This window comes from Martes martes (genome assembly GCF_963455335.1).
Source record: "Martes martes genome assembly, chromosome: 13".
Classification (NCBI taxonomy): Eukaryota; Metazoa; Chordata; class Mammalia; order Carnivora; family Mustelidae; genus Martes; species Martes martes.
The window spans coordinates 36,776,380-36,790,599 of NC_137901.1; the positions used below are offsets into that span (position 1 = coordinate 36,776,380).

The 14,220-nt window shown below is 40.6% G+C and overlaps 1 protein-coding gene across 1 annotated transcript in view; it reads right to left on the reverse strand.

Moving 5' to 3' along the window:
* Nucleotides 1-14,220, reverse strand: part of GALNT1 (polypeptide N-acetylgalactosaminyltransferase 1) — a 123,381-nt gene that overhangs the window by 62,857 nt on the left and 46,304 nt on the right. The window contains exon 3 of the mRNA XM_080822239.1: nt 3,814-4,056. Within this exon, the coding sequence (XP_080678365.1) occupies nt 3,814-3,952 (139 nt within the window). The 5' untranslated portion in view covers nt 3,953-4,056. The remainder of the gene's footprint in view (nt 1-3,813; nt 4,057-14,220) is intronic.

Genomic DNA, 14,220 nt, shown 5'->3' on the forward strand with positions numbered 1-14,220 from the left:
CCTAGAGACTTCATGGTACTTTCAAGAGACCTCCACTCTTCCGATCACTGGGTGCACCTGCTTCTCCACTAAGAAGGTCCATGACCTTGGTGCTCTCAGCTATATGTCCTTTCCCAGCCGCTTCAGTGCAAGTTCTCAAGGGCACCACTGCAAGCCCTTCCCAGCCTTAAGCTGAGAACCCAGGGACTTCAGGGTGCCAGCACCACCCACGACCTCCCAGCTCCTACTGTACTGAAACTTCACAGGGAGCAGATTATTCAAGCCATTCTTAGCACCAATTGTCCCCCTTCCTCAAATCGTTTTTCCCCTCTTCCCTTTAATTCCTTAAGGCTACAAGGAACAAAGTTGCAAACGGATGCTCCAGCTAGAACTGCCAGCCTCCCACTCTGGCTCCTTCCACACTGTCTCCTCACCCTCATGTGTACTGCTCAATCCTTCTTTCTCGAGCTTCCCTCCTTCTCAATCATTCCACCAAACACCCAAGATCCCCTCCCTGGCCATTGTAAAGCTGCTTCATTATCTTTCTCCACAACACACAGGCCCCTTCCACTGGACTGGACTTAAATCTGCCCTCCCCCAGAGCCCACTAGCCTCACAAACCTCTTCTGGGAGAACTGGTCATTCCTTCCCAGGAGGTCCCAATGAGGGCTCAAAGCCTCCTGCTGCTGCTCCCAGACCATTTCTCCTTTAGCTAGTTCTTTTATGATTTGGTAGAAAAGTCACTTCTTGTCTTTGATGCTCATGCCACAGTGGCTTTCAGAATTGTATTACCTTGGCGATTTCTTCAAATGCAATCCGTGTCTTACGGCTTTGATACCACAATGTCTCATCTGCTAAGAATGTGTTTCTTCAGGTACTGCATTTGTCCCTTGTATTTTAAACTTCCCCCTTGTAGTACATAAAAACACACACACACAGACGACTTTGCCTCCATTCCTTTAACTAGCGCACTACACCTTTTCTTCTTCGTTTCTTCTTTTTGTTAAGATTTTCTTTTTAAGGGGTGCCTGGGTGGCTCAGTGGGTTAAAGCCTCTGCCTTCGGCTCAGGTCATGATCTCAGGGTCCTGGGATCAAGCCCTGCATCAGGCTCTCTGCTCGGCAGGGAACCTGCCTCCCTCTCTCTCTTTCTCTGCCTGCCTCTGCCTACTTGTCATCTCTGTCAAATAAATAAAGAAAATCTTTAAAAAAAAATTTTTTTTCTTTTTAAGTAACCCAATGTGGGGCTCAAACATACAACCATGAGATCAAGAGTTGCATGCTCCACTGACTGAACCAGCGAGGTACCCCATGCAGACCCCCTTTTCCTCTGTGTGGAAGCTTCCTGAAAGAAGAAGCTACACTGTATCTCTGCTCCTTCATGGGTACATCAAATCCCCTGACACTGAAATGGCACCTGCCAGGGTCAAAAGAAACCCCATTACCAAATATAAAGAAGCACCTTATCTTCATCTCAGGTAAAATCTCTGACAAACACAACTCCTGGATTTTCATGACCACCCTCCCTCTGGTGTCTCCTTCCACCTCTGACTTCCTGAGAAGCCTCTCTTCCTTTACTGACCTCCATGACGCTCTCCAACCCTGGGTCTGTCTCTTCTAAGCCTACACATGCTCCTGGCGCAGTGTTCTGCACAGACAAGGCTTACACTGCCACCTACATTCTGCACCTTGGACAACTGTCTTCTGTAGAACATTCCTACCAGCACCTCCTAGTCAAATACTCCCAAGGCAGCTCATCCTGCCACCCCCATCAAAGCTGCTCTACCTCTGGGGGCCTGCTTCCTGTCAACTCACCAAGCAGGGAAACCTGAGAGAGATCTTAAACTCTTCTTTTATTACTACCTACATTCAGTGGCTCCCCATGTTATATAAATTCCACCTTTTACATACTTCTCATATATATTGTTTTCCTTTCTATTTCAGTATCACTTCAGTGTAGGCCCTAAGAACTTCTCTTAAACTGTCACAACAGCCTCGCAGCTAGTCTCCTCCAGTACATCAGCCACATGACCACCAAACGCTTTCTCCTCAGTCTGGATCCCATCAGGATACTTACTCCCCTGTTTAAAATTCTTCAATGGCATGCCACTGCCTATAAAGAAATCCAAAACATTCAGCATGCCAGAAAACGTTGTCCTCAGTCTGGCCTCTGCTAACCTCCCAAGCTTCATCTGTGCTCCTTCCTCTTGTTTTCTATCCATCAACTTTGTTCTCTCGCTTGCTTGTCTTGTGAATGCTTCTTTCCCTTGCTTATTCATCAAACCTAACAAACACCTGCTCACCCTGACACTGCTCAACAAGAGCATTATTTCCTTACTGCACCCTCTCAGACACATGTTCCTCCCGTTCTGCTCTTACGCACATCTCTAGAATGTTACTTATTCTATCAGTATTTTACTATTATTCTTTCTCTCCTATTGGGCTGTGAGTTCCCCGAAGGGAGGAATTTTGTCTTTTGGTTGTTGTTGTTGTTGAGCTGTGTATCACTAGCTCCTAATACACTGCCTAGCACATATCAGAGTTTAAAAACATTCACCAGTGCTAGCCCAGTACTAGCCAATGAGCCTATGAGCCTAATTTTGGCAAATTTCCCAAGAAGAAATAAACAGGACTCGTTAAATAATCTCATCTATAAAAATTACAGTAAGTAGGCACAGTTAATCAATACAAATAAATATTTTTAGATTATAAACTTTAGAGGACCAGGTGGTCTCATAAAAATAATGAAAAATTTAAATATGATCACATACTCAAAGCTTACATTAGAACAGTAGTCATATAATTCCTAAAAATAACAGAATCACTACACAGCCATATTTTCTATAACTAATCATAGAGAGTTCAGAGCTCAGAACAGCTGAATCATTGCCTCATTTTCATTATGTTAAAAAAAAATTAAAAGCTGGGGCGCCTGGGTGGCTCAGTCAGTTGAGCTTCCAACTCTTGATTTCGGCTCAGGTCATGATCTCAGGGTTATGAGATCCAGCCCTAAGACAGGCTTCACACTCAGCAGGGAGTCTGCTTCCCCTCCCCCTCTCCCTTTACCCCCTCAGCCCGTGCACATGTGCTCTTTCTCAAATGAATAAATTAAAAAAAAAAAAAATAATAAAATAATTAAAAAATAAAAAGCAACATTTGTTGGTTTGAACACAAGGGGTTCAAAACTGAATTTTCCATGTGTCCACTGCCAAAAATGTTAGTACTTCCAACCCAGGTCCTTCATATTTGTGTTTCCTTTCTTTTCCACACCAACTATTGCAATCTCACTCTCTCACTCTCAACCTCTATCATACGACCTCATCTTTACAAAAGCCCTCCCTAAAAGTGCTATCTAAAGCATTAACAAAAAGAAGTCTCCAGATCACATCCATCCAGAATGATTTCCCTGAAAACTAAGATGGGAAGGCAAGGAAAAAAAGTCTTTTGATACCAGATATTGTAATTTTAACACTCAGCATTTCTGGCATTACACTAATGCCATACAATTTTGTTGGTTCCAACTACTAGTCCTTATTAGTTTAATAATAGTTGATATTAGCTTTCCTACATTTCTTGGTAACACAACTTGCAGAAAATTAACCACGTGTTTAACACTGAACACAAATAATGAATTTAGCAATTCTATACATGATACTTTAATATTTTAACTGTTGGAAGAACTCACTGGAAAACTGTTAATAATATGATCATCATTATTTAGGAAGCCAGGGATTACTATTAATTTAAAAAAATTAAAATTTTGTAGTATCCAAATTAGTGAACAAACCAGTAATATACTTATTAAAACAGATGTATTATTATAAAATATCACTAACCATCTCCGGCAGGAAGTCCTCGCTCCTTTTTTTCATCACATTTGTTGCATTCACTGAAGTAAAGCAGCAGGAACATATCCAAGAGTACCCAAATCAAGGAGGTGGCTAGGACCACCTTGCAATATGCAAATTTTCTCATGGCACTTAAGTCAAATGCAAAATTTTAAAATATATATATATATAAATATACAAAGGTCATGAAAATTATTCCAATCCAGTTTCATCAGAAATCACGTTCATAACCTACAGAGACAAAAAGAAAAAAAGATTAACTTAAAAATAACTATAATGAACTCTAAGACTAATTAAGACTAATTTAACATGCATATGAAATTTTAGTGTTCAGAATAAGTTTAAAAATCAGACTTAAAAAATACTTATCAAATACAGAAAAGTAGTAGTATCAAGAACATACTAATAACTCCTAAAAATAAACACTGACTCGTCACTAGACATTCAGAAACACTGAGGGAAAGTGTAATGGAGAAGAAAAGAGGATCGTATAATCTGAGACCTAGTCCTGGCTCTGACAGTAACTTTACAGATGTCCCTGATCTTTAGTTTCTATTCCCCTACCCCTACCTCACAACCTCTGAAAATAACATGAGAAAATGACTGGAGAAACTGTCGCCAAATCTGGAAAGTCATTTGGGATAGTGTGACTAGTAACATTTCTGCTACATAAGGAGGTCATCTCGGGAAGCTCTGGAGGAGACTGAGGGACCTCAGAGAGGCCAGGAGTCACTGTGATGAACAGCAGACACAGAAGCTCAAAGGCCTATCTCACTGCTGAGCAGGAGGGAGACAAGCCAAGTGCATTCAGATGAAATAGATGGAGGAAACCCACACTTTGCACATATGCCTCACAGTGAAAGCCAAATGAGCAGATGTTCTCAAGGACTGGGCTGATGGGCAACACAGCAGCTTCTCGAAGGGCACCTTAATGTTCCATGTGGGCAGCAGAGGTATTTACCTGAACAATTCAGGCCAGGCCAGAAGAGTTTATCTATGAAAAACACAGAATAGTTCTTGCCTACTTCACGAGATTGCTAGACAGCAAACTGAAAAGCACCTCCCCAAAATCCTAAGGGATACTTAAAAAGTATTATCTGTGCTCTTTTCTCTCTGGCACTTGTGCTCTCTTGCCTATATTCCTTCCTTCATCAAACCAACATTTCCTGACTGCACAGTGAACAAGGATGCATGTTACTGTCATATTCTTGCCTCAAAATCATACCTACTCAATCAATATTTGATATCGAGTCACGTGCAGTGAGCAACTACTGAAGAGTACGGTAACCATGATGAGGGGAGAACCAAAAACATTATAGTGCATAGCCTCATGAAACAATGGTTCTCTCCAGAAGAGCTAGATGGATATAAATTTATCTTCTGAGCTATTGTACACGACAGGCTACCTCTTTTGGTCACTGGCAAAGTAAACAATGGTACTGCTGATACAGTATCTGAAATTCAAAAGTAACTTCATGTTCTCGAAAATCTGATAATTTTTCTTAATGCTTACAGCCCAGATTACTTCAATGCAAATCTCTATTATTTTGTATCCATTCCTATTCAATTTTTCCAAGGCAGTACAGTTCAATTCAAAGAGCACCCTTAGCTCCTAGGATCACTAACTCTGCATCATATGACTCAACAGAAGTAGGAGAGATGGGACATTTCAATAGACCTATTCACTTCATTTGTAGCTGGAACTTCCGCCAGAAAAGCTAAAAAGACTTAAAAACATGATAATCATCCTCTAACATAGTAGAGGCTAAATTAGTTTATTTACCAGTTATATATTTTGTTTACTCTATTTCTCAATCAGAACCAGAATCAAACATATTCATGCACTTATTAATTTGTTCAATGCAAACTCAGTAAAAACATGGACTGTGTCAAATGCATGGAATACAAAAATGCACAGAATGCACACCCCTTGCCCTTATGAAATTTAGAGCTGGCTCCAGGAAAGCAGGGATTAGGCAAACAGCCACACATACCTAAAATTTCACTGGTGATCATTGTTTTGAAGGGAGGTACACAGCAATATAAACATCTGTATTACAAAGATTGGACTTTGTCAGGAAGGCTTCCCTGAGGAAGACAGGATTTGAGGGGAAAATAAGCATTGGGGGCAGTGAGTAGCAAAGGCTCTGTAGCAGGAAGGAGCCCAGCACTGAGAGGTCAGGGGATCAAAGACAAAAGAAGAGGAAACTGCGATGTGAGATAAAACTGGAGCTGGATAAGAGTGGCCAGACTCAAGAGGTACTCAGGAACAAACTCAACGGGATTTAAGGACAAATTAGATGAGGCGAAAGAGGAGGAAATCCTGGCTTGTACCAATGGATGCAGAGTGGTGCCAGTCATAGAAACAGGAACCAATGAAAGAGGGCAGATCTTTGGAAGGGAGGAAGATGCAAGATGGGAAGAAACTTGTTTGACTTTGGACACGTTGAATACCAGGTAACCCTGATACCTTCAAGAAGAAATATTAACTGCAGCTAAGGATACAAAAGTTTGGGGCCCAAAAGAACGGTCTAAGGTAAAGGTATATGGACAGAAGCCCTTGCTCCTATGCAACATCTCTGGGGCAGACAGACTTTAAAAAAATCAATATGCAAAACAATTTTTTTGAAGTGTAATTTCCCTTCTAGCATGGGGCTGGACTTGGTGACATGCTTCCAGTCAACAGAATATGGTAGAAGTAATGGTGAGAGATTTCAAGCCTGGTCATAAAACACACATCCTCAGCTTTCTCTCAGCTCACATTCTGGGGAAAGCCAGCACACCAATGTCAGGACACTTAAGTATCCTTATACAAAGGTCCACATGGTAAGAAACTGAAGCCTCCTAAGCACAAGCAGTACTATCGCGCCAAGCAGGGAAGGGAACACTTGTGGAAGCAGTCACAATCAACCCTTCTGAGGCTGCGGCTCCTGCTGACATTCTGACTGCAATATGCAGAAAGATCTTGAATCAGCACCCCCCTACTAAGCTGCTCCTGCATTCCTGACCCAAGCAAATACAAGATAAAAAATGTCTATTGTCTGAAGTCATTACCTGTGGAGGTAATTCATCAATATAGGATTTTAACAACAAAAAAGGCCTAAAAAGAGAATTCTTTAACCTACACTAAGATATGTAATGACACGTCTTGTCGACTTGTCATGCACTTCTGTAACATGAAATGACTTATGCATCCTTACTTCAATTTCACATCATACTAGAGTCTAAGCAGTAAGTCAAGAAAAGGAGTTAAGAATGAGGGGGAGAAAAAGAGACAAAATTATCTGCAGATGGCATGATTTCTATCAGAAACTTAAAGGAAACCAATAGATACATCATTAGAGCTAATTCATGACCTCATCAAGGTTGCTGAATACAAGGGGTGCCTGGGTGGCTCAGCTGGGTGGGCATCTGCCTTTGGCTCAGGTCATGATCTCAGGGTCCCAGGATCAAGCCCCAGGTCAGGCTCTCTGCTAAGTTGAGAGTCTGCTTCTCCCTCTCACACTCCCTCTGTGCTCTCTCAAATAAATAAATAAAATCTTGGAAAAAAAAAAAAAAAAAGGTTGCTAAATACAAGATGAACATATAACAATCATGTCCTGTATAGTAACAGTAACTACTCCAAATATATAAAAGAAAACAAATCATATTCAAAAATAGCTAAAAAAAAAAAAAATCCTAAGATATTTGGGGATAAACTTGAACAAAATAGGAGCTCCTGGTGGCTCAGTCGGTTAAGTGTCTGCCTTCAGCTTGGGTCACCATCTCAGGGTCCTAGGACAGAGGCCACACAGGGCTCCCCGCTCAGCGGGGAGCCTGCTTCTCCTTCTCCCTCTGCCTGAGCTCTCTCACTGTCTCTCTCTCTCAAATAAATAAATCTTAAAAAAACAAAACAAAACAAAACAAAACAAAAAACCTTTAAAAAATACGTGCAAGACACAGAAAAAGTTGTAGAGCTTTACTGAGGTATATAAGAGAACTGACTAATGGCTAGTTATACTATGTTCAGGAGAAAAAAAAGTAATAGCCTCTTTCCAAAATTAATCTATAAATTTAATATAATTCTAATCAAAACACAAAGGAAGCTTTTCGGGACTGGATTTATAATAAAGCAGAAGAATCTAAAACCATGTGGTTCTCTAAAACAAACCCATACATGTACAGAAAACTGGTGCTACTACAGATGAGAGTAGAAAACTGACAGAGGGACAAATGGCTTTCCATATGATACGAAATAAATTCAGATCCTACCTTATACCAGTAACAAAAGAAAATCTGTGAAAAGATAATAACGAGGCCAAAGTTGTCAAAACAAGTCACAGGTATTCTGGCCTTTTACTCACTGGCTGAGGTAAGTATGGCTCTAGTGCTTTAGCTTTTAATTTTATAGTTTCCACTTCCAGTGAAGTGTTTAAGGCCAACATTTCTCCCACTGTCTTTGAGTTGTCAAGTGATTACTTACTAAAATTTGGCAATGAGAAGACTTATTCACCAGCCAAAAACATGAACCAATTTTTAGGTATCAGCATAATCTCATTCTGACTATTTAACAAAAAATTAGTTAAGAACTAGTCTAAAAATTCTATACAAAATGATGTTCACATGCCATATAAATTTAGATATTCTCTTTCTCTAATTGTTTCCCAGGTGTTATTCCAAGTTTAGAGGTTGGGGAAACATGTTTATCATTTGGGGTCTCATGGTATAGACTCCTATAAAATTTACCAGTATCTTGAATGGAATGTCAATTTCCAAGGTGATAAACTGACTTAACGTCTAGCAATACCTTTAAAAATTAATATTTTTCCTAATTATAAAGTAATACATGCTCAATGCAAAGGATGTGGCAAACAAAAAAGTAAAAGAAAAGACAGAAAACCCCCTGTAAACACTCATCCCAATTGAACACTACCACCAATTGGGTAAGTGTCCTCCCAGTCATTTGGAATGCAGGAGATATGTCTTAAAGCAACTTTGTAATGTCTAGTTTGACTCAAACATTTAATGTCTTAAATGTCCTTATCAGGGAGAAAAGAAAGGAATGGGTGTGACTATAAAGGGGTAGCAAAAGAGATATTTGTGGTGATGCTGTATTTTTATTTTTTTTTAAAAGATTTTATTTATTGGGGCGCCTGGGTGGCTCAGTGGATTGGAGCCTCTGCCTTCGGCTCAGGTCATGATCTCAGGGTCCTGGGATCGAGCCCCGCATCGGGCTCTCTGCTCAGCAGGGAGCCTGCTTCCTTTCCTCTCTCTCTGCCTGCCTCTCTGCCTCCTTGTGATCTCTATCAAATAAATAAAATAAATAAATAAATAAACAAACAAACAAAAAGATTTTATTTATTTATTTGACAGAGATCATAAGCAGGCATAGATGCAGGCAGAGAGAGGCGGGGGGGGGGGAGCCGGCTCCCTGCTGGCCAGAGAGCCCAAAGTGGGGCTCAATCTCAGGACCCCGGAATCACTACCCGAGCCTAAAGCAGAGCTTTAACCCACTGAGCCACCCAGGTGCCCCTTGATTTTTAAGTTATAGGTTCAACAGACATTTCTAACCCCTCTTCCACCCCAACTACTGGATATCACGTTATAGGCAACATCGGCTGTCTTAAGGGTCATTTCAAACTAGCCCTGATATTTACAAAGCTATGTCAAGGGGCGCCTGGGTGGTTTAGTGGGTTAAAACCTCTGCCTTCGGGTCATGATCTCAGGGTCCTGGGATCAAGCCCCACTTCGGGCTCTCTGGCCAGCGGGGAGCCAGCTTCCCCCCCGCCTCTCTCTGCCTGCATCTCTGCCTGCTTATGATCTCTGTCAAATAAATAAGTAAAATCTTAAAAAAAAAAAAAAAAGCTATGTAAAATGCCATATATTGATTGATGTACCCATAAAAAATAGACATAAAATAGATATAAACCAAGGGGGCTTTCTGGTTCATGATGCTGACTCTTGCTCTCACCCTCCCCCAAAGGTTTCTTCTGGTAACAGACCCAGCTCCCTGGTCAGAAGATAGTCAAGTGACCGGGCCAGGCCAACCACAGGACCTCACTCCTTGGCTTTTCAAGTCACAGAGCTGGAGGCTATGCAAGCAGCTCTGCAGTCAACTACACTGCCCAACACCTGGAGAAAGGCCACCTTCAAGTCCAAGAGAATGAACCCAAGGAGAGGCATACAGAACAAGAGGCAGAGTCCGGATGGCGACCAAGTCCCTGACGCTTCCTTCACTTATTTGTGGAGCATAAGAAATAACACGGAGGACATGGGGAGATGGAGAGGAGATGGGAGTTGGGGGAAATTGGAGGGAGAGACGAACCATGAGAGACTGTGGACTCTGAAAAATAATTTTGGAGGGGTAGGGAGTGGGAGGTTGGGTAAGCCTGGTGGTGGGTATTATGGAGGGCACATATTGCATGGAGCACTGGGTGTGGTGCATAAACAATGAATTCTGGAACACTGAAAATAAATTTAAAAAATAAACAAAAATTTAAAAAGAAAAGAAATCGGTTCCTAACACAACCAGAACACCTGGGATGTGGAGAGGTGGGGAGGAAAGAGGAGGAGACCAACAGGTGAAACCAAGCAGGTTCTGGTCAGCTGATGAGGTTCCCTTTTACTAGTTATAAATAACTGTACATCATGAGGCAAACTATACTATTTGAAAAGATAATTTTTAATACTCCAAATCACAGAAATATATCAAATATCAAAAGTATGTAGGAAGAACATCACTGAAATAAAGGATCATAACACAACACACATGTATCATGTATCCACCACCCAGTTTAAGAATAAGAAAATAATCTTCAAAGTTCCCTCTCCAGTACCATCTCTTTCCCAGCTCCTCAAAGGCAATATCTATTCGAAACTTACAATTATCTCTTTTCCTGACAGTTTTACCTTGCTGGTATCCTTAGCAATGCCTTCTTTACATGTGTCTGTTTCTGAATTGCTCATAAATGGAAAAATCTGTCTTCCTTTTTTCTTTTTTTTAATACCAAGTTCCCGAGAGCCATCCGTATGTTGCTTGCAGTTACAATCAATTTGTGTTTACTACTTAGTAGTATTCCACTGGCTTAGCATACCACAGTTTATCCACTTTATGCTTAATGGACATGTGGTTCTTCCTAGGTTTCTATAGTTACAAACAGTACTGTTAGGAACAATTCCTAAACGTGTTTCCTGGCACACATGTGCAGGAGTAAGGGGTGCAGGGCAAGGGTGGTTAAACTTCTGCAAAGGACAAGATGGTAAATATTTTAGGCTTTGCAAGACAGATCTACAGTGTAAGCATTCAACTCTGGTACTACACCACAAAAGCAGACATAAATGACATAAACAAGTGTGACAGTATTCCAACTGAACTTTATTAGTGGACGGTGAAATTTGAATTTCATGTAATTTCCACATTATAAATTACATAATTTTGTTTCACTTCACAATTTTAAAATGTTAATGTTAAAAATCTTTTTTAACTCACGAGTTGTCACACCAACCCCTGACCTAGAGAACACACATAAAGGTATTAGGTCATAGGGAAGGCATATTTTCAGTAAGACTAAACATGACCAATTTGTTTTCCCAGGTGGTTGATGCAAAACAGTAAGCAAAATGAGAGCTCTGGATGTGCTCCCTGGCAACACTTATTGATGTCAGACTTTCTTATTTTCTGACAATCTGAAGTGCGTAGTTGGTATCTTAATGTAGTTTTAATTTGCACTTCCCCACTGTCTCTGACATTACTGGTCATTCCATTTCTGCTTCTCTAATGTGCCTATGAAGTCTAGGCCACTATTCTACTCAGTGTTCTGTCTTTTTCCTATTAGTTTCTAAAGACCTTTGTGCAGTCTGGATTCTAATTTTACTTAGGCTACATGCACTGCAAGAATCTTTTCCCAGCTTATAGCTTGTCTTCTTAATAAGAGGTGGCTTTCGTGGTTTACATTTTCTATGTCTTAAGAAATTCTTCTCTATTTAGATATCATTAAAAGTAAAGTTCGGGGCGCCTGGGTGGCTCAGTGGGTTAAAGCCTCTGCCTTCAGCTCAGGTCATGATCCCAGGGTCCTGGGATCGAGCCCCACATCGGGCTCTCTGCTCAGCAGCGAGCCTGCTTCCTCCTCTCTCTCTGCCTGCCTCTCTGCCTACCTGTGATCTCTGTCAAATTAAATAAAATCTTAAAAAAAAAATAAAGTTCTAATGTCTACAAATTTTTAAGTTTTACCTTTCAGGTTTAAGTAGAGATTCAACATAGCTTTCTTCCATGTGGCTAACGAAATGTCCTGCCACACTGTGTGGAAAGTTCATCCTCTTACTAAAGGTGTATGGCAATGCAAACTTTGTCATAAACCAGATTTCCAGGGTTCTCTGTTCTGTTCCACCGACCCATCTACCTTACACCACATTGCTGCCTTACTTACAGCTTTATAGCAATTCTTGATATACACTAAAGAAGTCTTCGCACCTTGCACTACTTCTTGATGAAGGCCTTGGCTACTTTTGACCAACTGGCCTTCCTTAGGTATAACAACCATAATTCCTAAAAACAATATTCCACCTACTGAAAAAAGAAATCTAGTAGTTAAAAGTTTACATGTCTATGATAGAACAATCCTACTGTTAGGCTTAAATTAAATTTTAAAAAATGATACAAGTCATAGAGAAGAAGTTGGTAATGAGGAGTTCAACTCAAGAGCCATTCAAAAGAAAAATTCCAGGGGAAGCTGGGTGGCGCGGTCAGTTCAGCATCCGCCTCTTGGTTTCAGCTCACGTCATTATCTCAGGGTCCTGAGACTGAGCCCCAAGTGGAGCTCTGCGCTCACCAGGGAGTCTGCTTGTCCTTTACCCTCAACCCGACTTGTGCTTGGGCTCTCTCTCTCCCTCCCTCTCTAAAATATATTTTTTTAAATGCTTAAAAAGATAAAAGAAAAATTCTGAAAATGTCTTACAAAATGACATCATTATTAAAACGTACAGCACCTAACTTTTATGTCTACTATACTATTGTTCCTTTAAAAAAAGGGGGAGGGGGTTCAGTATTTTAGAGTCACAGTTCATCCCATGCTCTCTGGGTCTTTACTGAGTCTTGGCCAATTACATTCTTGATACCAGGTCAGGTACCTAGGTGGTACAAGCCTGAAGGCAATGATCCACACCATGGAAGCCTTTATCACACAGTTAAACACCAACCTAAGAGATGTACCATTCACATTACAAAAGAGAAACATCAACTCAGGAAGCCTGGCAGGAAAAAGACATACAGATAGGGAAGTTTCTAACTAGTTTTTATCAGAAGGCAGTAAAATATTAAACTTTTCTGCAACAAGGTTCATTCTTTCTTTCTTTTTTTTTTTTAAGATTTTATTTATTTTTTTTTGACTGAGAGAGTATAAGCAGGGGGAGCAGCAGGCAGAGGGAGAGAGAGAAGCAGGCTCCTAGCTGAGCAGGCAGCCCAGTGCAGGGCTCCACCCAGGACCCAGGTAAGGCAGACGCTTAACCAACTGAGCCACCCAGGTGCCCCGTCCTATTTTGTTCTAAAGAACACTGCACTGTGGGATCCACACTTGTGGGTTCTTACTAAAGAAACTCCATGGGGGCACCTGGGTGGCTCAGTGGGTTAAAGCCTCTGCCTTAGGCTCAGGTCATGATCTCAGGGTCCTGGGATCGAGCCCCGCATCGGGCTCTCTGCTCAGCAGGGAGCCTGCTTCCTCCTCTCTCTGCCTGCCTCTCTGCCTACTTGTGATCTCTGTCTGTCAAATAAATAAATAAGATCTTTAAAAAAAAAAAAAAGAAACTCCATGGTCAAGTTAGAGAAATGTTATAGACTCTCTATGCCCTGGGAGATCCATACCGCACGTTATTGCTCTAAAGGTTCTGTGAAGTTTGGCAATAAAGAAACATATCTAACTCTGTTAACTCAGAGAACTTATCATTTTCAAGCACAGAGCTTTCTCCATCTACTTTGTCTTTTTTGCACAATACAGATTTCAAATAGCAATAGCTAAAGTAATAAAGATTGGTTTCAAATCCTGGAATCAGCCAATTTTTAAACTATGAGTTATTCTTTTTCTGAAAAACTGGTATTTCTGTGCATCTGCAAATTCCATGAAAAAGAAATCCTATCGTGTTCACAGGAAGATCTTCATAAAGTGAAGGTTAATTTTGTAATATTTTAACTTAACTGTTTACACTTCACATTTCTGCACTATTCTTTAACATAACATATACAACCCACATAGTTGTGGACAAAAATGGTAAATCCAGAAGTCACCATTATATAAATTCCCAAAAGAAAAGAATCTGAAAGAAGTGAAAAGAATTCTAAGAGAAGTGAAATTTAGCAACTATATTTACTATTTTTTTTCTAAGTTTAGAATATCAGATTCGGAAAAAATGTTATCAGCATTAAAT